The 24,546-nt window shown below is 40.7% G+C and overlaps 1 protein-coding gene across 2 annotated transcripts in view; it reads left to right on the top strand.

Annotated features, from left to right (window-relative positions):
• The window catches only part of CPNE3 (copine 3), a 70,176-nt gene that overhangs the window by 25,133 nt on the left and 20,497 nt on the right, over positions 1-24,546 (top strand). For both annotated transcript variants that reach the window (XM_040993581.1, XM_040993573.1), the window contains exons 2-8: positions 7,946-8,085; positions 8,357-8,536; positions 10,995-11,069; positions 12,622-12,693; positions 14,643-14,726; positions 16,517-16,606; positions 23,128-23,226. In XM_040993581.1, coding sequence (XP_040849515.1) covers positions 7,954-8,085; positions 8,357-8,536; positions 10,995-11,069; positions 12,622-12,693; positions 14,643-14,726; positions 16,517-16,606; positions 23,128-23,226 — 732 coding nt within the window. In that variant the 5' untranslated portion in view covers positions 7,946-7,953. The remainder of the gene's footprint in view (positions 1-7,945; positions 8,086-8,356; positions 8,537-10,994; positions 11,070-12,621; positions 12,694-14,642; positions 14,727-16,516; positions 16,607-23,127; positions 23,227-24,546) is intronic.

Below are 24,546 nucleotides of genomic sequence, written 5' to 3'. Positions count from 1 at the left end.
ATCACCGCTGCCTCCTCTGGTTTGGGTTAACAGACCTGAGTTAGTATCTAACCCAGGCACTTCCAAGTCAGACTTGGGCATCTTGAGAGCTTGTTTGGAGGTTCTAGCAGGGGAGTACAGCTACTCATATACCCTTGACCCAAAACCGATCCTCCTCCTCTAGTGGGGATGGTGGTCCTCTTTCAACTGAGCGCACAGCTTCGGGATGGAAGCACATGTAGCAGTGAGGGAGGAAGGGGATCCCTGAGTGGCCAGCCAGATCAGCTAAATCAATCCTGCCGATCAATGGAGTGACAGATGTTCCAGCCAGATCTCCCTCACATCCAAGACTTGGGCATCTTAATCCAGGTCTTAACTGGCATGTTAAGTATCTATCCTGCTTCCTACCTTTGGGGGACCAAAATACATAGAATTATTTTTTAAGATTTATTTATTTTTATTGCAAAGTCAGATATACAGAGAGGAGGAGAGACAGAGGGGAAGATCTTATGTCCAATGATTCACTCCCCAAGTGATTTTAATGGCCAGAGCTGAGCTGATCTGAAGCTAGGGACCAAGAGCCTCTTCCAGGTCTCCCATGTGGGTGCAGGGTGCCAAGGCTTTGGGTCGTCCTCAACTGCTTTCCCAGGCCACAAGAAGGAACTTGGATGGGAACTGGGGCTGCTGGGACATGAACTGGTGCCCATATGGGATCCTGGTGCATGCAAGGCAAGGACCTTAGCCTCCAGACTGCCACACTGGGCCCTAGAATCATTCTTTCGGCCTCATGCATTCACTCCTGCCCCTGGTCACTCATTCTAGTAAAACTTATTTCTTATTTAAAAGCATACAAACATGTTTTATTTCTCCCTTCTAATTTGTGGATAAGATATTCTTTTGCTCATTTTTTAAAGGAAAAATTGCATGTCATGCACTGGAAGATTACATAGAGAATGAAAAGAGCAGCTTCACAAATGTTGCTTTTGACAGGGTTCCAAACTTGGATGTTTATGTAATTTCTTCTTGCATTCATGCATAAAGGGTTTCTAGAGAAAAATGAGGCTGTAGTCAGAGTCATCTTCAGGGAGGAATGCGATTAATAGAATTTATTTCTTGGCAGCAATGTAGTAGTATAATTATAAACAATTTGCTGTGTAATCTGCTCTGCCTGGCACATTGTTTTGGTAGCTTTTGCATGAGCATTTTTAGGCAAAAATAATGCTTTTGTGGTACTTTATGTCTCTTTGCTATGAGAGTGATTTTGCACGTAAAGATCTACATTCATTCTTTAATTCCCCTCATCGTTGGAAATGTAAAGATTGCTGGTTGCAGGTAGAGAATTCTTGACATCTCATTCGGCAGGAACTTCAGCAATCCTTACTCAATCGGAGTTGTTTGCTGGTGCTCTGTCATGGTTGCTGCTGCTGACATGCAACGTAAGAGAGTTTAAACTACCTTATGCAAATGAAAAAAAAGCACAACTCAATATGTATTCTACTGATTATCTGTATTAGATACAAAAAGTAAGATACCTGACACATAATAGCTGTAAAGATTTACTTACAGTATCTCTACTTGTACTAATGAAGAAATCAAGGCTTGGGACATTGAAGTTGTTGATATGTGGTCACATGCAGGATTCAACCCAGATTGAATCACTATTCAGAAATTGATCTTGTTCTTCTACTGTGGTATCTGTTAATGTTAGCAGAAATACCAAGGAACTGCTTGGTATAGGAAATTAGGAAAGTTGCCTTGGGGTAGATTAGTAAGAAATATGAAACAGGGATAGATAAAGGGAGATCAGACTCTTAAGGCTGGTAGCTTGTAAACAGTCATTAGGGGGAGTCCAGGTAAGTCTGCTCAGAGGTGCGGGTGTCTGAATCTCCCAGCCACGTGGCTGTGGCTGGGAGAACCTGTGCTTCCCCAGACTTCCTGCTGCGGATCCTAGCTCCCCGTCCGCTGCTGCCAAGCAATGGGCAAATCCTGGCCTTGGAGGCAGGCTTCACCTGCTGGCCACCTGGCAGCGAGCTTTGGGGTATTGGTGGTCTGGACATCTATGGATAAGGACACCAGTGGATAAGGCCACAGTACGCCTAGGTGAGGAATGAATCCTGAGGAACACTCAATGACAGAGCCACTATACTTGCAGGGAAGTGAGTGAAGTTAGGCCTGGTTTGGAGGGGAGAGACTGGAAGATCTGTATGAATCAGACTCATGTACCAGTCCACATGGAAATCCAGAGTAGGGCTTGTTAGCATGGAACATTGCTGACCATTACATGCCAGCCCATGTGAAAGCTGGGGCTGTGGCCCTTTCTAGCAGGACTAGATCCTAGTACCTGATTAAAGGTCAGAATAGGGAAATGGATCACATTAGGCTGGGCCATGATACTAACCAGGATGCGTGAGAACCAGGTCTGTGGGGGATTTGTGGGCCCAACCCTGTGAAAATGTAAGTCCTGCTGGTTAGCTCAAGAGTTGGGGTGGTAATAGGGCTGAGCTAGGGGTGACCATGGAATGCACCAACACTCATGGATATAGGGACCGAGAATACTCTGGGCAAGTCCAGGCTGCAGCACTCACATGTGCATCCTAAAACAAGGTGTGAGGTGGACCAGGCTGCAGTATTCACCAGTTCATAAACAGGCCAAGATGGAGGAGCAGGCTATGTAGGGCAAGGGCCTAGCACCTGCTGGCATGTGTGAAATCTGGGTCTGGGAGTGGGCCGAGTAGGCGAACCTGGGGAACTTCCCTAGTGGGTCATAGCTCCTGCTGGTGAGCATGTGTTCCAAGCCTGGATGTTGGGCAGGCTGGGTAAGGTAGCTCCAGATGTTGGCTAATGTGTGGGTTGGTTTTGGAGTGGGGCAGACTGGGCAGACTGAGCACACCTTAGCTCAGTGGCAAGTGCAGAGACCGGGCTGGAGCACAGGTCATGCTGGGCTAGGGTGTCACACCTGCCAGCTTGCATGAGGCAGGATGGGAGCAGACTGAGCAGTTCCAGGTTGCAGCATCTGCCAGTGAGAGTTGGGACTTGAGGCAGGCTAGGTCAGGCCAGACTACAGCATTCTAGAGAGATTTCATCATGCTTGTAGTGGCAAGATCGGCAGTAATTTGGAACTGTTGAAGTATGTCACCCACTTTCCTGTAGCCCTTGACCTTAATCACCCTAATCAACTATGTAAAAATAATGAAAAATAAAAATAATAATAGTTAAAAAATAAAATAGTCATCAGGGCCAGTGCTGTGCTATAGCATGTTCAATTGTTCCCCCCATTTGCTAGCATCTCCTATGGAGCTCTTACTAATGCGCCTGGGAAAGCAGTGAAAGATGGGCCAATTGCTGGGCTCCTTAAGCCATGTGAGAGACTGCATGCAGTTCCTGGATTCTGCCTTTGGCCAGGACAGACCTGGCTATTGAGGGGGGTAAACCATTTAGGGGGGTAAGCCATAGGGTGAAAGATCTCCCTCAGCCACAGTCTGTCTACCTCTGCCTTAATAAGAATAAATGCATCTTTATAAAAAGGATCATTTTTATAAGTGATAGTGGTTTTGATACATATTGGAACTGTTACTGTGCACCAGACTCTGTTTAACTCTGTTATTTGTTGCAATCCTCACAGTCAGTTTTTGAGGGAGGTGGAAACCCTTCATGTTGTGAAAGGAGCCCCAGAGGAAGCAGGGAGGTGGAGGAGCTTACCTGAGCAATACAATCTCGAAGAGAACGCAGGCTGTTGCATCCAACAGCCTGTGATATGGGGCAGTTCATAAGAAGGAGCAAGTCCAGAGGGCCAGGATGGAGTTGCTGGGGCTAAGTAGATGTGAAAGAGGGGAAAAAAAGTGATTGCATACAAAAGGTTTGGGGGTGAGAGATCTGGAGATAAGGATTTGAGGAGTATTAGCTTTCTATCAGATAACTAAGGCCTAGAGCTTGAAGTCAGAGAAGAAGTGAAAGTGGTGACAGAGCCTTCAGAATGCTCTTAGGTTTTCAAATGGAATGGGTGATCTAAGGAAGAAGGGATTGAGAAGGAGGTTCTGGTATCACTAGGGTAGTGATCCCACGAACACTGGCAGCTTCTGATTTACTGTCTTTTCCGTGCTTCTGTGTTTTATGTTCATCTTTTCTTTGTTTCCTTTTTTGTTTCTTTCTTTCTTTTTCTCTTTCTCTCTCTCTTTTCTTTCTTTAGATTTATTTATTTGAAAGGCAAACTACAGAGAGAGGGAAAGAATCTTCCATCCCTTGGTTCACTCCCCACATGGGCACAGGGGCTAGAGCTGGGCCAGGTGAAAGCCCGGAGCCTGGCTCTCCCATGTGGCTGGCGGGATTCTAGTGCTCAGGTCATCCTCCACGGCTTCCCCAGGTGCTTTAGGAAGGAGCCGCATCTGCAAGGGAGAAGCTGAGCTCCTAGGGAAGTTGGCCTTGTAGACACCGACTTAACAGCCACATCTTAGTGCCAGAGCTCGAATGGATTCCTCTTTTCCTGCCCTTTTTTTTTTTTTTTTTTAAATTGCGTCTTATTTGGTTTTTGGCACTCTAGTAACACAAATTCTCTCTGATATTGTATGTATGTACCTCAGAAAAGTAATAGCTTTTTTTTTTTTGTTTGGATGCTTTGCAGACCTGACTTTTTAAAGTTATCTGTAGCTCTTGTATATTGATAAGAGAACTTTTAGATATGTCTTACAATGTTCTAACTTGTAAAGCATTATAGAATTAGAAGAGGTTTTATAGGTGATTTTTAAATCTTAAATATTTATTTATTTGAAAGGTAGAATGATAGATGGAGAAGGAGAGAGAGAGACCTTCCATCCCGAAATGGGGGATCTTCACTCCCTAGATGGCTGCGATAGCCAGAGCCAGGCCAGGCTGAAGCCTGTTCCATGTGGGTAGAAGTCTCAAATATTTGGGCCATCATCTGCTGAGTTGCAGGTACATTAGCGGAGTGCTAGCCCAGACACAGAAAAACCAGGACTCGCGCTGGTGCTCCAACATGGGATGCTAGCATCATAAGCAATAGCTTATTCCACTGTGCTAGAGTGCCCCTCCTGGGAGGGTGACATTTAAGAAAAATTGTTTTTTTAATTTCAGTTATTAATTTTTTTAACATTTATTTATTTTTATTGGAAAGTCTGATATACAGAGAGAAGGAGAGAGAGGAAGATCCTATGTCTGCTGATTCACTCCCCAAGTGATTGCAATGGTTGGTGCTGAGCTGATCCAAAATCAGGAGGAGGAGCCTCCTCCAGGTCTTCCACGTGGGTGCAGGGTCCCAAGGCCCTGGGCTGTCCTTGACTGCTTTTCCAGGTCACAAGCAGGGAGCTGGATTAGAACTGGAGCCCATATGGGATCCCAGCGTGTGCAAGACAAGAACTTCAGCCGCTAGGCTGCTGTGCTGAGCCTAAGAGGTGACCCTTTAAAGTGAGCCACTTCATCTTATTATCCCTAACTTGATCACTCACCATAGCACTGCGTTATCTACCTGTAAAGTCCTTCTGGCTTGCTATCCACATATGCTAAATTTGTCTCCACCACATGTCCACTGTGATGCATGGGGGGGAGCTTGTCTCTCCTCCTCTATGTATATCTGACTTTGTAATAAAAATAAGTCTTAAAAAAATAAAATAAAAATGTATTTCTACATACTGCTCAGTCCTGCTTTATTATTCTCAGTCTCCATTCATTTAAGAATCTTAAACACTAGCATTGATTTTGTTTGCTTGTTTATTTATTTGTTCATAGTTTTTGTTTGTTTTCTTTTTTTTTAAAGGTTTATTTTTAATTTTTGTTGGAAAGGCGGATATACAGAGAGGAGGAGAGACAGAGAGGAAGATCTTCCATTTGATGATTCACTCCCCAGGTGGCCGCAACGGCTGGAGCTGAGCCAATCTGAAGCCAGGAGCCTCTTCCGGGTTTCCCACATGGGTGCAGGGTCCCAAGGCTTTGGGCTGTCCTCAACTGCTTTCCCGGACCACAGGCAGGGAGCTGGATGGGAAAGAGGGCGGCTGGGATTAGAACCTGCGCCCATATGGGATCCCGGGGCGTGCAAGGCGAGGCCCTTAACCACTGTGCCATCGCACTGGGCCCTGTTTGTTTGGTTTTTTTTACAAAGTAATTTTATTTTTTTTAGAAAGATTTATTTATTTTTGATTAGAAAGTCAGATATACAGAGAGGAGGAGAGACAGAGAGGAAGATCTTAGATCTCATGGTTCACTCCCCAAGGGGCCACAATGGCTGGAGCTGAGCCAATCCAAAGCCAGGGGGCAGGAGCCTCTTCTGGGTCTCCCACGTGGATGCAGGGTCCCGAGGCTTTGGGCCAAACTCGACTGCTTTCCCAGGCCACAAGCAGGGAGCTGGATGGGAAGTGGGGTCTGCCAGGATTAGAACTGGCACCCACATAGAATCATGGTGCATTCAAGGCGAGGACTTTGGCCACTAGGTCAGCACAGGGCCCTTTATTTTTAATTTTTTTGATTATTTTTTTAATCTACTATTGATTTTTGACATAGATGATTGTTACTATTTTGAAAGAGTAATTAAAAGAGGTTCTGTGATAGGCGTTTTTTTGGACATTGCCAGGTCACAATTGTACTGCCGTGTACAGGATGGATTTTGGATATTTTCCTGTTGTCCTAGAATTTCAAGTATATCTCAGTGGAGCACGTGATTCAATATTGCACATTTAAGGAGGTAGTGACTACCTGCACAGTCTGTTCTACCACTCTGCTTGCATTTACCTGTGCTTCTAGAAGCAAGCTAAGTGGGCATCCAGCTGCAACACAATGCCCTATGTCAGTTTCTGGTGGTATCTGTACTCCCTTCTGTTTCGTTAGGTTTCGGAGAGGAAAGCAGCGTGGCCTCAGTGCTGAGTGCTTTTACGAGGAGGCAGCCTCCATGAGGAGCCCATCCCTAACCTCAGCCCTTTTCATGCAGTGATTAGAAGTTGGAGAAGTGTGGGTCTTGGAAGTGAGGTTTACCGTAGCAAGTCGTGAGAGAGGATGGATACACTTGTTTGCAGGGTATTCTCTTCAAAAGAGTGACTTTGGCAATTTTGTCATCATAGAGAATCTTCCAAGGAGTTGATGCCCAATTTGCATGCTAAACCAGTTAAATTCAATCTCTAGTTGGGAGTACAACAGTAGATTTGAATCTTCCCCAGGATGAGCCCCAATGAGCTGGGCAGACTGAGAACCACAGATTGAGAAGACTGAGGTGCAGAATTAGAGGGAGCCAACCCAACAAGGGGGCATTTGGGGAGCCTTCATTATCCAGGTTTGAGTCTTTACCACAGTTATTGGGGGAAAAAATCATATTTGTTATTAAGTAAATGAGTAAAGAAGGTAATGCTTCAATGTTTTGTTTTGCCTCATAATGCACCTTTTAGTGAAGAATCAATATTATACCTGGGGTTTTTCTAAATGGTACAATGTATGGCCAACTTAAAACTGGTGTGTCTCAGCTGTCGCCTTAAAAAAGTCATTGTGTTGTCATTTAATGAAGGAGTTTTATTGAAATAAGAGTATTTGACTAAAGCAGTATCACCAAGATAAGCTACACGCATGTCCCCAGGAGACAGAGCAGTGTCATTCCAGCAAGTTTTCACTGTCTTTTGTGGCACTTTAAGTATCCAGCTACTTCCATTAGGAACAAGTGTGCTGCTGCTTTTTGTGTCAGAGGGAGGGAGAGATAGAGAGAGAAAATATGAGAGGGAGAAAAGCCACTTCCATCCATTTGTTCAGTTCCCATAAGCCTTAGTGTCCTGGGCTATCATTGAGGTCTAGGCTGGAAACTCAGAACTGCTGCCTCCCGGAGTCTGCATTGGCAGGAAGCTGGAGTTGTGAACTGAAGGTGGAAAACCAAACTCTGATGTGGGTATATGGGGATCTTAACTGCTACGCTAAGTCCTGCTCAGAAGGTACTTCTTAAAGACACAATTTCACTTGCTTTGTTTTCTTGGTTTTCTCACAGCTCCAAAGATGGCTGCCCAGTGTGTCACGAAAGTAGAGCTGAATATTTCCTGTGACAACCTTCTGGATACAGATATAGGGTCCAAGTCGGACCCTTTGTGTGCGCTGTTTTTGAATACAAGTGGTCAACAGTGGTATGAGGTAATATTAAATACCTTAGGTGAAGAATGAGCTGACTTGTTTTAACAATGTGAGGAATTTATTAAAATAGTAAAAATAACAACATCCTTTCTTCTACTACTGTAACTTTTCTAGCAAGTTTACCTTTGCTTGTAGCATTTTTTATGCAGGTAGATGCTGCCTTTAGTTTTCATATCTATACTTAATTGCATTTAGTATAAAGATGTTCAAGTTCAAGCATACCCTTGATCTGAGGAAATTTCTTTTTCTTTGTTTTGGGGTCTGAGTACAGGTTGAACGCACGGAAAAAGTTAAGAATTGCTTGAATCCTAAGTTTTCTAAGACATTTATTATTGATTACTACTTTGAAGTGGTTCAGAAACTGAAATTTGGAATTTATGATATTGACAACAAAACGGTTGAGCTGAGCGATGATGATTTCTTAGGAGAATGCGAATGTACTCTCGGACAAGTGAGTATAAACAGCTGCTGTATTTGTTTGTTTCTTTGTTTGATAGTAAAAGTTGAAAGGCATGTGATCACCTCAAAGTCTGAGTTCATCTATTGGAATAGCTGGCGTGAATTTGTTTCCCTTGTTCTTCATTAGGACAAGGACTATGCTTATGACAACTCCTGTTAACTCTTTTGAGTTAGGGGTATTTAATGGGATGTTTCCATAAACAGTGCTGCTGCTGTAGCTCCCAGAGTTCAATAGAACTTTGTCTTTATGGTAAAGTCATAAATTTTGTTGAAATAACAGCAACTTCTCTGATATTTTAAGTGTGATGACTTGCAGCCCTTGGCCCCCAATACCCCATACCACCCACCACCCCTCTACTTGGCTTGCTGTTGGTCAAGCTGAGGTGTGCTGATTTCAACCTTATTCCTCCTGTAAGCCTTCTCAGGTCCCCTAGGCTAGTTTGGAGCTCTTTCTTGAACTCATTTAATTCTCTGTACCACTGTAGAAACACGTGGTGAAATATGCTCATTGTAGTCTTCACTTCTCGGGGTAGGTGTGTAATGGCTCACCATTTTGTTCCTAGTTCAATATGATCTATAAGCAGATAGCATGAGCATGTATAAAGATTAGGAAGGCTTCGTGAAGGAGGGTAATTTCTTTTTCAGTGTGTAGCATTTATCACTAAAATATGACCTTTATAGCTTTAATTTTCACTTGAACCCATTTTAAGATCAGGACGTTTGCTGTATCTCAAGGGCAATATGGAATGCCTAAAACTTTGATAAATGATATCAAACAGAAATTTATGCAATTATTTATCCTTTAAAAAAAATCAGCACAGCAAATTCTAAATAATTTGAGATTTGCCATAGACCGATCTGTTTGAAAGTCTCTAGAGGGGCCCAGCACTGTGGCCTAGTGGCCAAAGTCCTCACTATGAGCATGCCGGGATCCCATGTGGGCGCCGGTTCTAATCCTGGTGGCCCCACTTCCCATCCAGCTCTCTGCTTGTGGCCTGGGGAAGCAGTCGAGGATGGCTCAAAGCCTTGGGACCCTGCATCCGCATGGGAGACCTGGAAGAGGCTCTTGGCCCCTGGCTTCAGTTCAGCTCATCTCTGGCTATTGAGATCACTCAGGGAGTGAATCATGAGATGGAAGATCTTCCCCTCTGTCTCTCCTCCTCTCTGTATATCTGACTTTGCAATAAAAATAAATAAATGTTAAGAAAAAAAAAGTCTCTAGGGGAACTGGCCCTGTGGTGTGAGGGTTAAGCTCCCAACTGTCATACTGGCCACTTTTGTGAGCTCCAGGTTAAACCCCAGATCTCCTCTTCTGGTCCAGTCTCCTGCTGATGCGCCCGGGAAAACAATGGCAGATGGTCCTAGTGTTTATGCATCTGCATCTGGTGGCAGACCTGGGTGGAATTCCAGGTGCCCGGCTTTAGCTTGGCCATTGTGGTCATTTGGGGAGATGTCCAACAGATACAAGATTCCTCCCTCCTTCTCTCTGCGATTCTCCCTTTCAAATAAATAAATACATAATAGAAAAAAATATCTAGGTGTACTTTATAAGGACGCATAAAAAAGTCCTTGGAAAATTTATATTATGTAAATATTGCGTAGATTGGAGATTTTTACATCAAAATTGTCCTTTAGTTCATTTTTCATGAACTATTTGAACGTATTTCATGAACTCCATTTTAAGCAAAATCATATTTTGTAGGAGTTGGGTATTGAAGTTGTACGTCAGTTGGAAAGTTGAATCCTGCTGAACAACTGTTCAGTGCTCCACGTTTTATTTACAGGGTTTCAGCTCAGTGGTTTGCGCATTTGATGAAAATCTTCTCTTTCTATTATTAGGAAGAAGTTAAACTTTGAGGTAGTTCATAAGGAACTAATAGGTATGAAGACTGTAGGTATAGAGGCATGGGCCTCTTGGAAATCTTTTGCAATGAGTTTAAATGTATAGATGCACTTTGAGGGTCTTTGTAATCTCTTTGTCTCTTTTTTAAAGATGAATTTATTTTTTATCGGAAAGTCAGACATACAGAGAGGAGAGACAAAAAGGAAGATCTGTTCATTTCTTCACTCCCCAAGTGACTGCCACGCCGGAGCTGCACTGATTTTAAGCCAGGAGTTTTTCTGCGTCTCCCAAGCAGGTGCAGAGTTCCAAGGCTTTGGGCCGTCCTCAACTGCTTTCCCAGGCCACAAGCAGGGAGCTGGATGGGAAAGAGGGCTGCCTGGATTGGAACCAGCACCCATATGGGATCAAGCCACTTTCAAGGGAATGACTTAGCCTCAAAGCTACTGTGCTGGGTCTTATAATCTCTATATCTTTAAGGCATGGACTTAATGTTTCTATTTCTGATGACTTTAAGTGAACTTTATTTTCCTTTTTTGAAATTATGCAGTTAAAAAATTTGCATGTTGAAGTAAAGTCGCCGTTTTTTATTACTTCCCAATTTTAACAGATTGTATCCAGTAAGAGACTCACCCGACCACTGGTGCTTAAGAATGGCAAGCCTGCAGGAAAAGGGAGCATTACGGTAAGGATAGGATAATTGCCTTTTGTCTCAGAGATGAACAAAATAGGATATGCTGAAATTGTACATATCAGTTGCTTTATCATTTGATATCAAATGTTCCATTTCATCTCCTCTTACCTTATAGGAATCATACCATAGAGTTCATGTGGACAATGAGTGGGGTCAAACAGGAGAACAATGCATGTGACAATTGCTTCTTTCAGTTTAAGTTGCCTATAGTAGTCAGGTGTAGTTTTTACAATACTTGCCCCTCCTCCATGGAAGTGACAATTCTCAAGTTAGAAATTATGTAATATTCTGGATGGATCACTTTGGCACTCAAACTGACAAGCACTTTTCACAGTGGATTTCTTTTTTTTTAATTATTAAAGATTTATTTATTTATTGGAAAGTCAGATATACAGAGAGGAGGAGAGACAGAGAGGAAGATCTTCTGTCCGATGATTCACTCCCCAAGTGAGTGCAACGGCCGATGCTATGCCTATCCGAAGCCAGGATCCAGAAACTTCTTCTGGGTATCCCACACGGGTGCAGTGTCCCAAGGCTTTGGGCCATCCTCGACTGCTTTTCCAAGCCACAAGCAGGGAGCTGGATGGGAAGTGGAGCTGCTGGGATTAGAACTGGTGCCCATGTGGGATCCTGGCGTGTTCAAGGAGAGGACTTTAGCTGCTAGACCACGTTGCCGGGCCTCTCACAGTGGATTTCATTCCAGGTGGAGGTTGTATTATGGCATGATCTTCAAGTCTATAAACTCTTTAGCCATCATTTTTGTTTGTGTATGTTTGCATTTTGCTGCTCATCTTCCCACAGATTTTTAAATTTCTGACTTCCTGGCATGGGCAAACAAATACATGTCCTATCCTGGTTTACATTTCTAGTTATTTAATGCTAAGTTTTTCAACACCTCGTGTTCTAAAATTCCTGTGTAGGTAACCATTGCCTCGAGTGGTCATTTTCTAACTTTAGCTCTCTCCTGAAGAGATACCTTCTTGAGATGTCATGTTTGAGGTTCTTGTGAGGATCCTTTTCTCTGAACAGCCCAAGAATATTGGCATTGTTGCTGACTTGGAGGGCAGAGAGCTTTATCAGTAATTAGCTTGATTGCTCTTGGAACATGATAATCTGGAATTTAAAGTGCATTGAGTCTTTCCTTGGATGAAAAATGTTGATCTGATGTTTCAACTTGTATATTTCCGTAGATCTGATTAACTCAGACTTCCCGGTGTTTGGGAGCTGTGATGCTCATCTTGGGAAGTGAGCTTCCATCCCTCCTCCAGGGCTTTGATTTTTCTCTGGAATGGAAAAGATAGAGTTTGGGCAATTTCATTTAAAAACAATTGTATAACACAGACGTGGTATACTTTGGGGACATATTTTTTTCATATGTAAAAGAAATGCTAGTAAGTCTTTTTTAGTGGCACTGTTTTCTTAGTGAGCCTTTTAGTATACATTGATGTTGGGATACACTTTATATTCTGTTAAGTACTTACTTCCTAAATTATATCAGAATCCCTAACATGTATTTCCTTTTGTTTCCCTTATCTGTTTATAGATTTCAGCTGAAGAAATAAAAGATAACAGGGTGGTTTTATTTGAAATGGAAGCCAGAAAACTGGATAATAAGGTGAGTAGATCATGCCAATGTCAAGAAGTATGTCATTTTACTTCACATTTTCCTTTTTGAGAAGATAAAACGATATTGTGAATGTCATCATCTGCACATCACAGAAAGGTTTAATTACCTCTAAATTCTACTATTTCTCTGTGTGTATATGACAGTGTGTATGTATGTCCATTTTTAAGTGGATAAGCAGAGCCTTTTCTCTTTACTTCTCTCAACACAGGGGTGGGGATTATCTCAACACAGGGGTGGGGATTATCTAGCCAGCAGCCTGTGGAATCATTTGGTGTGACTCTGCCAAGGCATCTGCAGGTGGTACTTGAAATTAGTACATCACGGGGTCAGCATAGTGACATAGCAAGCTAATTATCCACCTGCATGTACTAGCATCATGTATGGGTGCTGGTTTGTGTTCTGGCTGCTCCATTTACGATCCAGCTCCCTGCTTGTGGCCTGGAAGGGCAGTAGAGGATGGCCCAAAGCAGAGAGGAGGAGAGACAGTGAGATCTTTTGTTTGCTGGTTCACTTTCCAACTGGCTGCAATGGCTAGAGCTGAACTGATCGTAAGCCAGGAACTAGGGACCTCTTCTGTGTCTCCCACATGGGTACAGGGACTTCCACTGATTTCCTAAACCATAAGCAGGGAGCTGGATGAGAAACAGAGCAGCTGGGACTCAAACCAGTGTCCATATGGGATGCCAGTGCTGGAGACAGAGGTGTCTCTCTAAATGCATTTTTGAACAGTTAATTTTTCTATCTGCAATAGTGTTGTTAGTTATTAGTGTGCTAAAAAGAGAAGCTTATTTTACTTAGCAATATTTTTCTAAGAAACATAGTTATTCATAGTCTTCATGTTTCAACTATACCAAATGTGCGATTTCCTTGACATTAAGCTTTATACCCAAAAGGAAAATAATGCTATGTTAGTTCTTAATATTGAGGTGAATTTAGGACTAAATCTAGTAAGTTAGGGCTGTTTAGTATATCTGCATATACTATTGTAGGATAATAATTTAATGTATCTTCACAATTTAGTGTATCTTCATATATTATTGTAGAATTCATATATATACTTTCATTTTAAAATGTAGGAAGTAATGTGAGGAAGTATGTAAGTCAAAATGAAGGTAAATAAAAATAAGAACATCAAATAAGAAAATCAAACAATCTATAATCTTACCTGAGTCTAGCCTCTGTGTAAATCCTTCCAGAATTTTTTCTCTATGTGAACGTGTCTGTGTGTGTGTGTGTGTGTGTGTGTGTGTGTGTGTGTGCACAGAGGATAGTAATGAGGCTATTTTTGGGGACTAACCATACTTGAACTTTGTAAGAAGTGCTATGTTACACACAGGCAATAGAAGGTACAGCTTGTGTTTAAGTATTTGTGAAATTTGCTCCATTTATCTATTTCCATTCCTTTGTATGCGTAAAGAAATGCATGGTATTAGTGGAAGGGTGTTAACTATAAGAGTAAGTATGAATTCAAGGCCTAGGCCCATCAATTGATTAAATACTGGACTTAGGGAAAGTTATTTGATTCCTTTAAATCCATTGTCTCTCTGCTAACTGCCTTATTTTAGAGTCAGTATGGTTAATATTTGGGATATAATTTATATAAAACTATTATTGCTATGTAAATGAAAACTATCAACAGTGAAAAACAGTTGAAAACATATTTTATGGTCCATTTGATCATTGTACTTTAACACCATGTTGTACTTGAGAAGTAAAGATATGACATTCTGGATTAGCAGCATTCAACACAAATGCCTTCAATAGCTAGCTCTTAGTAAGACAGCGTGTTATAAGGCGGTGAGGACAGCGGTGGCATTTGTGCGCACTACATTTGCACTTACGGGGTAAACTTGAGGTAGTTGTTCACATGTGTAAAGTATGGTAATGCATGGTTTCACAGGCCTTGTGCTTTTCCTTTGCTTGCTTACTTTACCTAGGATCTATTTGGAAAGTCAGACCCGTATCTGGAATTCCACAAACAGACATCTGATGGAAACTGGCTGATGGTTCATCGAACAGAGGTAAGTATCTAAATCTAAAATGTAGGGTGCAAGTTTCCTTGGTGGTGGGGGGGGGTGCAATCTGAATCTTAAAAAGTTACAAATTTATAAAAATATTTATATGAGTTAGGACCTAAGGCTAACATATACCCATTTATACTGTCATGTCCAGTTATTTTCATTTTGATAAAATTTAAGCCCCCTAAAGAACTACATATGTATCCTTTGCCTGATTTCATCGCCTCATCACATCTATACACACTTGTGTTCTGCCATTCACGCACATGCATATGAATTTAGGCATGCATACACCCCTTTTGCTAAACCATCCTGATGTGGGATGCAGATACAGGCTCTTTAGCTTTCACTGCTGGAGCAGGAATTTCTCAAGAACAGGGACATCCTAAACAGCCACACCTAAGAAGACTACCATTGATTTAGCACCAGCTTTAATATGCCATTCAGCTTTAGATCTTCTCAGGTGCCCCCTACATGTTTTAGATTGGTTTTGTTTTCCGATCATCTGGCTGTTATATTTCAGGTAGCATATATGTTCTCCCTGCCTCTCGTGCTTTATGCCATTGAATCTGTTGGTCAGCATGGCCAGATTTCTATTTCTCACCACTGGGTCCAGATTAAACCTACATTTCTGTCAAGAACATCATCAGGGAGTATATGGAGTCAGCCTGCTCAATATGGAGATGGCAGATCTCACTATCAGAAAGTCCATTTTTTTCCCCAATTGTAATTAATAGATAATATATATTATGATATTTTGAGGTTGAATGTGTTACCCGTTCTGTGGCATTTTACATATTGGTTTTAGGATCAGTTGATTATTTCCTAAATCAGTTACTATAGTGGAAGCTGTGAAATAGTGATCCCTCCCCCAAGTCTTTCATCCCTATTACTCAGATTAATAGGAATTCCTTGTCTCTTCTCTCACTATTTCCCTTTTGATATGTACTATCGTTGTAAACTCAGGCATTGTTGGAACAGTGTATAATAACACAGTAATTATTCATTATTGTCATTCTTCATGTTCAGTTTAATTTGTTTAGTTCAAGGACACCTCCTTCAAGTGACTCTAGGGTTATTTTTTAACATAATCTTACCAGTATTCAAGCATTCTTTTTTCCTATGATAACAGATATCCTCAGTTTAGCTTTACTTTAACTTTCCTTGTCTCAAAACTGGAATATGTTATTTTCCTCAAAGCACCCATTACTATAAATTGGAGGAGTAAAATTTAGACACTAAGATACAAATATTAGACGTGTCCATTGCTACTATGATGTCATTGCTTTTAGGCTATTTCAAGGGACACAAGTGGAACTGTGTCTATTTTTGTCCTTCCATTTATTATGTGTGTGTATATATTTATGATTTTCAATCACAAATTTAGGTTTATTTTTCCAATTCAGATCTAACGTAACAAGATTCTTCCTTACTCTTTTCCAGTCCATATTTAAATCAAATATACTGTGTCCTACAGTGAAACCTCAAGTTCTAAAACACAACAAGACAAGAGTAAACCCCATAATCTGTAGTGTGTAAATGCCCTTTATGATAGTTTTATGGATTTTACACATAGTTTTTCTCTTTCATCAGAATATTCCAGAGTTGGACAATGCATTATATTTTTCATGTGACAGTTGTACAATGTTATCTTAGCTTTTCATTGGAATATCTGATTAAGAAAAGAAATGAGAGATGACTGGGGAGAACGTAGCAAGAACAAGGAAGGGCAAGTACAAAGTGTTGTGAACTGAAAATTTTTCTAACAAGCCTTTGAACCTTTCTTTTTATAGGTTATTAAAAACAACTTAAATCCTGTTTGGAGACCTTTTAAAATCTCTCTTAATTCCTTATGCTATGGAGATATGGACAAAATCATCAAGGTAATTTGGAATTATATACAGGCTCAGCAATTTACAATGGGGTTACACTCTGAAAAATTCATCCTACATTGAAAGCGTCCTGAGTCGAAGTACCTTTAGTACACCTCACCTTCCACGTAGCTCAATTCCAGCAATGTAGTATATTGAATAGAGTGTAGTTGTTTCTCCTGATCGTGTGGCTGTCTGGGAGCTGTGGTTCACGGTCACTGCCAAGCACTGTGAAAGTATCCAAGTTTATATTAATAGCCTAGAAAAAGATCCAAATTTCATACTCAAATAGCAGTTTCTACTAAAATATATACTGTTTCCTCACTATCATAGAGTTGAAAAATCATTAAATCAAACCATCATAGATCAGAAATTGTCTTAATATGCAAACATACACATACAAAATGCATGTGTTGACCTATTTTAAAAGATTGCTTATTACTTATTTATTTACTTACTTATTTGAAAGTTGGGAAGAGGAAAAGTGAGAGATCTCCTATCTGTTACTCCCATCACTCCTTAATGTCTGCGACAGTTGAGCCTTTATCAAACCCAACCTAGGAGCTAGAAATTCTTCCACATGGGTGGCAGGGTCCCAAAAAACTTGGGTCATTGTCCAATGACTTGCCACGCGTATTAGCAGGATGCTGGATTGGAAATAGAGCAGCCAGGACTCCATCTGGCATTTAGATATGGATTGCCAGCATTGCAAGTGGTGGTTTAATCTGCTGGACAGCAGTGCTGGCTCCTGGAATTGAGCTTTGTATGTCTTAATGTACTAAAATAAAAAAAAAGTTTCTGGCAAAAAATTGTCATTTTTTTATTAATAGGCATAAGTGGTTAATATGTCTCTCTAAAATTTAATCAGTTGTATAATATATTTCATATCGAACTAAAATAGTTTTCCTTTTGATAAGGTTTCTTTGCTCTGTGGATAGGAGACTGTAACTATGATCTCTACCTTTAGTGTGTTTCTTGCAAGTAAAGTTAACATTACCTGATGGGAAGGCAGGGAGCCCTCTGACCCTTAGCAGAGGAGCCTAGTGGTGACATTTCTGTTCTAATTTTACAAGATGTAATTCTTTGAAAACTTTTAGAGATTTTAGTTTTAGAGAGCTAGGGAGGTGGAGTAGGAACAGGGAAAATCAGAAGTGCCTTTTAAAACAAAATGTTTTTTAATTATAGGCATTTACAAACTTCTAACTCCCATACCCAAACACGCAGCCATACACATGCAAATACTTGTGTAGTCAAGACACTTTTGTTGTAGAATCGTTGTCTTTACTTGATCTCTGTCTTTCTCCCCTTCCTTCCTTGCTTCAGTTGTACCTTCCTCCCTTTTATCCTCTTCATTTTGTATATAATTGCTGTGGTTAAAGCAAGAAGGCAGGTGGTGCTCTGCAGTAAGCATGGGAGTTGTAGTCAGACCACAGTGCAACTCGAAGTTCAGCTGATGTAGGATGTGTGATCACCCTGTTTCTTCAAATGTAATGGAAATACTATGTTCTATCTTAGAACAGTAAAAATAAGATGAATGAAAGTGAAAAGCTTATAAACTATTTAACACAGCAGAGATGGTATTATTATTGAAAACTGACTTATTTCTTAGATCCGTAGAATTATTTTTAGTTTGTAGAGATTACCTTAAAAATTAATATAAGTATGATTTTTATGGTGTTTCAGCAGTGAAAATCTAGGTACAAGATTATTGCTGCATAGTAGCTATAAACATTGCTTGCTTTTTTTGTGTGTGTGAAGACAAATCCAGAACGTCCACTTTTCACATTAAAACTAGGACACATTATTAGAGTTGAGAAGTCACAAAATCCTGGGCATAATGTGGCCCTAACTATTTAATTGTTGTAATTGTGTATTAACAAGCAAACAATGTTTTTACATTTTTTTACTCACAGTGGCATGCCTACAGAGCTATTTTATTATAGTAAGTAAACTGAGTTTTTGAGAACTCTCTGGTGAATGCCTTCCATTCTTCAAAGTTTCTTGATTTCTCCCTAATGTTACATACCTTGGTTTGCCACGTCATCATTCACTTCATTTCTTCAGTTCTGCATCTCTTTGTGATATCAGAAACTCATGCATCTGTGATTCTTGTGCTGTTTGAAATTGGTTTGATATACTGTAAATAGTTGTGGAACAGAGTACAAAGTAAGCATCTTAGTAGTTTCCTGGCTGCAATGTGTTGTCACTCTGGCGTGTGTCATTTCCATAAGATGGAATGAGTCAGAAGTAATGCTGCATGCTGCCACCTGACTTCAAATGGGAATGTCTAACTGGATGTAGTATTGCCTGATGTGTGTGTTCTTTTACATATATACAGATGGATATATGTATGAAATTTAAAGATATGCATTGTACATATGCATATCTTTAAATTTCACTAGCACTGTGATAATATTGTTTAGACATCCCAGGGCACTAATTTTCTGTTCCTTAACAAGAAAGAAATTAAAACATGCCATTCATCTTACCTCAAACTGTATTTGAGCACATGCTGGTATTATCAGTGTAATGTCCGTCTCCAAACAAGACAAAGCTTTTAACCATGTATTCGTTTCAGTGAGTCTAAACATAGTTATAGGGATTTTTTATTTTTTAAATTTAAGGATTTGTTTATTTCAAAGGCAGAGTTACAGAGTGGAGAGAATGAGTTTTCATTCATTGGTTCACTCCCCAAATGGCCACAAAGGGAAGGACTGCGCCATGCTAAAAACCAGGGGCCTGGGACTGCACTGTGGTCTCCCATGGGCAGCAGGGATCCAGACGCTTGAAGCATCTTTCACTGTAGTCATGGCTGCTAGTAGGCAGCTGGATTAGAAAGAGAACCACCAGGACTCCAGCTGGTGCTCCTGTGGGATGGTGGCATCCCAGGAAGCAGTTTGACTTGTGCCACAATGCCAGCTGTGCAGTTACCCTTTTAATTTTTCAAAAAATTTCTAAAAACAAAATCTTGATGTTTTCTTTTTTTTTTTTTATTGTTATTAACATTGTATTATGTGATACAGTTTTATAGGCACTGGGGATTCCCCCCCCCCCTCCCATACCCCCCCCCCAGGGTGGAGTCCTCCACCTTGCTGCAAAACCACAGTTCAAGTTCAGTTGAATTCCTACCTTGTAAGCATATACCAGCATAAAGTCCAGCGTTAATTGTCCAATAAGAACAATCCTGAAAGAATAAAGAATTAGCAGGGAATCACAATTTCCCACCTCTGACACAGATAGACAGTGTTAGCAAAACAGCCGGTACTGCACAAAGACAAAGGAAGATCACTGAATAGAAAGAAACACCAAAAGAACCACACAGAACACGCCAATTAATCTTGACAAAAGACACTATATTGAAGAAAAAAAAATAAAAATAAAACTCAGTCCAACAAGTGGAAGGCCTCTTTAGTAAAATGTCTGTTGGGACAACTGCAGATACCTGTAGAAACAAAAAGATAGACCCACATCCTATCACCATACACTAAGATTCCAATCTACATGGATAAAAAGCTAACCTACAGTCCTAAACCTTCAAACTCTTGCCAAAAATGTAGGAAATACCCAGCAAACCTAGAGTAGTCCCACTTTCTAAGAAGGACAACCAAAAAGTCAATAGCATTGAGAACAGAATATACAAAGGGACCTCATCAAACTAAATGCCTCTGTACAGCAAGGGAACCAATCAACAAAGTAAAAAGCACCCCCAAAGTGGGAAAGATCTTGCCCACTATATAGGCGATAGGGGGCTAATTTCCAGGATATACAAAGAACTTAAACAACCAAAAAACCAAAACAAACAAGCCACTCAAGAAATGGGCACAGGAAATGGGCAAACATTTCACAAAGGAACAAGTCCAAATGGCAAATCTTGACGTTTTCAAAGCATGACTTATTTTAGATGTAAACTGAATACACATTTTAAATATCAAGTTGTTTCCCATGATTCAAAGATGTCTCCTAAAATCCATGCATTTATTACAATATTAAGGGAGGTATATATATATATTTTTTTTTAACCTTAATAGGGCTTATTTTTCCTTGGGAAAAAAATCATTGAAAGTTTAAATTCTATTTTTCTTTGACACATGAGAGTCAGCTGAGTCACTTTTGATTTTCTTTCTCTCTCCTCTCTCTTTAAAAAGATTTATTTATTTCTATTGGAAAGGCAGATATACAGAGAGAAGGTGAGACAGAAAAAAATCTTCCATCTGCTGGTTCACTCACCAACTGGCCATAATGGCTAGAGCTGAACTGATCCAAAGCCAGGGGCCAGAAGCATCTTCTGAGTCTCCCACATGGGTGCAGGGTCCCAAGGGCATCCTCTCCTGCTTTCCCTGGCCACAAGGAAGGAATTGGCTGGGAAGTGGGTCTGTCAGGATTAGAACTGGTGCACATATGGGATCCCGGCGCTTGCAGGAGGATTAGCCAGCTAAGCCATTATGCTAGGCCCATGGCCTTTGGGTGTAAAATTGGGTATTTTATATGTAAGTCAGGAGTCAAAACTGTCAGACTTAGTGATTAGAATGCCTGAAAATAATTTCTTTAAAGAAATAAAATTCTTGTTCTTACTTAAAATTCATTTTTAGATCTTGCCTGGTTTTATCAACTGATTGATTCTTTTGGAATTCAGTTGTGATAATAATTGAATTCAGAGAACTGAAAAGAAAAATACTCCTTTGTCACGCAAACATGTAAACTACCAAGCATTTTGCTTGGTGATGCACACAACGTTGTGAAGGATAATAGCAAATTATTTTCCACGTACAGGCTTCTGTTTTAAAGAACAGGCTCTAGAAAGTGTCTGTAACAGAGCTTGCTTTACCTGTGTTGGTTGCTACACAAGGTATATTGTCTAACTTTTGATTTAATTTCTCCACATTTTAGGTCTGTAAAATGGAGATAATGATGTGATTTCAATGCTGTGTGCCTCACAAAACTGATGTGCATGTAGTGCACATAGTAGGTCTTTTCAGGAATGAATGATTGTTGTGACTGCAAAGCACTAAAATCATTGCTTTTGAATGTTCACAATCATTGTGTAGCTTCCCTTGGATAACTCTGCTAAGAGTTGATGCCACCTTGGTTGATTCCCCTTTGGAAACAATATTCTAGTATTATGGTGATTATTTATTCTTTGACTACCTCTGTCAAGTTGGCAGAAAACCACATGCAAATCAAACATGCTCCCACCTTGTCTTCTCTCTGAGAGAGAAGGCATTTAATAAGAACCAGATTCAAGACTCACCTTATCTTTTTAAAATTTTTTTAAATTTTGATAATCTTTACATAGTTGATTAGGGACAAAGGGTCAAGGGTTCCAGAAAAGGGGTAAGACCATTGTCTCCATATTTTTTTGTGAATATATCTGGGGTAAGGAGGGAGGTAAAGTGTGAAGCCTCACCCAGTTTCCCACCCTATCCCAGGATCCCCCATGTGGGGCATACTCCAAGGGCACTGCTCAAGTGGTTTTGATAGTTCAACAGTTCTGAATTGCTGCCAATCTCGCCATTCCAAGCACGATGAAATCTCTCCAGAATCCTCTGGCTGACATAAGACTCACCTTATCTTACATGGAAACAGCAAGGAATATGACGCAGGATATAGAATCTTTCTTAGTAGAAAAAGAAGTCTTTGCCCTGGAATTTTTCTTTCTATTTTAAGAACTGGATCTTCATAATATGGCAGTCTTGACTTAAGTATGCCTAAGCCTTAGCACAAGCCCAGCCTCGGCACATAGCCACTAAGAGCATACATTTCCCAATTCTAAATATTCAGGATTTACTGATACTATCATCAGCTGCCTATGGTACGCACTTCCTTTCGTTTTCCAGATAATGTTTTTTTAGCCATTGATAATAAGATCAAAAGATGGACGAGAGAGTAATACAATTCCAGTTGGCTTGTGCTCAGAGCACTTATGCTGGTCCTCATAGAGTATCTGTGAACTGCTTAAAGTGGAATTTAACAATATTTTTGTTTTTTATTTCGCTGTGATAGGTCTTAATGTCAAATTTCTTTTTAAAAAAAATTTTATTTATTTTTATTGTGAAATCAGATATACAGAGGAGGAGAGACAGAGAGGAAAGATCTTCCGTCTGCCAACTCACCCCCCAAGCTGCAGCAATGGCTGGAGTTGAGCTGATCTGAAGCCAGGAGCTAGGAGCTCTTCTGGGTATCCCACGCGAGAGCAGGTTCCCAAGGCTTTGGTTCATCCCTGACTGCTTTCCCAGGACACAAGCAAGGAGCTGGATGGGAAGTGGAGCAGCTGGGATTAGAACCGGCATCCATATGAGATCCTGGCATGTGCGATGCGAGAACCGCAGCCACCAGGCTACCATGCCGGGCCTTTTAGTGTCCAATTTCAAGGATAGCTGGGGTTTAAAAGGTTTCAGAATTGCTTCTCTAGGAAGTATAGATTATCTATTAAACGTGTTCATATATTCTAACTAAAACAGCAATTCTCAGAAGAACACATTTATTGCAGCCAGTGCTTTTAAATAAAGTTATATTTATTATTATATTAATTACAGGTAGAGTGTTACGATTATGATAATGATGGGTCACATGATCTCATTGGAACATTTCAAACCACCATGACAAAACTAAAAGAAGCCTCTAGGAACTCACCTGTAAGTTACATCTTTGTGTTTATGTATACTTGTAGTTTAGATAGGAGTTAATTCTTTTTCCCATTGACATGGTAAATAGTTTGTTGTGATTTTACTGTACATTGAAATCTATGTGTTTGACTTGTGTTGTGATCAAGTAATCCAAACTTTGTTAAGTTTTGTTGAGCAGAACAACATGTCATAGTGACCAACGTCAGGTAAGGCCTCCAACAGCGTACAAGAAAGCAAAGATTGTAACAGTGAGGAGAGACAGAAGGCTGACTCCATTATAGGCCTCAGTCCCCTGGGCCAGTTCTCTGTTAGCTGACCCAGGGCAGTTGCTCTAAGTGCAACCAGCTGGTGCTGTGGTACCAAGACCCCGCCTCTCCCCAGAGGATCTGATACACTAAAGGGGTGGGACTAAGGACTAGTGGCGTGCAGACTTATTAGAATCTTCATCGAATCTGAAACTGGGACAGATAACTCCATGCAGAAAATAATCCTGACACAGACTTGTGGTCGGCTGGTGTTCTGGGGCCAGGTGTCCCTTGTGGCCAAGCCATGTCAAAGACGGTAAATGTGAGAAATTCTTTCTCAGAAATTTACATTTAATTTGAAATTTTGGTTTACTTTGGCTTAAGATAACATGTGGTTTTACAGAAAGAAAGCCAAAAGATTTATCCTTTATCACTTTCAGCGTTTTTTGGGGGGTTATAATGTCAATGACACTAGGAAGATATGTGGACTTTAATTTTGCATACTTTTGTTTACTTTTGGGTGGATTTTCATAACCTGTTCTCTACCTCTTCTCTCTGACTTATCCTTTCCCAAAGTTAGAACAAAAACTTAGTCCACAGAACTTCAAATTATGCAATATTAAGCTGCCATCTAGTGGCACTTATTAACATCATTTGACTGCTGTAAATACATTCAGTTAGTTACTCAGCATCCAAACATATTTCTTCTTCTTCTTCTTTTTTTTTTTAAGATTTATTTGTCTTTATTGGAAAGCCAGATTTACAGAGAGAGGGAAAGACAGAGAGAAAGATATTGCATCCACTTGTTCACTCTCCAAATGACCACCATGGCTGGAGCTGCACTGATCTGAAGCCAGGAGCCAGAAGCTTCTTCCAGGTCTTCCATGCGAGTGCAGGGTCCCAAGGCTTTGGGCCATCCTTGACTGCTTTCCCAGGAACAAGCAGGGAGCTGGATGGGAAGTGGAGCTGCTGGGATTAGAACCGGCGCCCATATGGGATCCCAGCGCGTTCAACGCGAGGACTTTAACTGCTAGGCCACAGCGCCGGGCCCCAGCCACAATTTTTTTTATAAGACTTATCTATT

The sequence above is a fragment of the Ochotona curzoniae genome, unplaced genomic scaffold, assembly GCF_017591425.1.
Source record: "Ochotona curzoniae isolate NIBS_2020 unplaced genomic scaffold, NIBS_Ocur_1.0 contig_1071, whole genome shotgun sequence".
Classification (NCBI taxonomy): domain Eukaryota; kingdom Metazoa; phylum Chordata; class Mammalia; order Lagomorpha; family Ochotonidae; genus Ochotona; species Ochotona curzoniae.
This window is presented reverse-complemented; position numbering and strand designations above follow the sequence as displayed.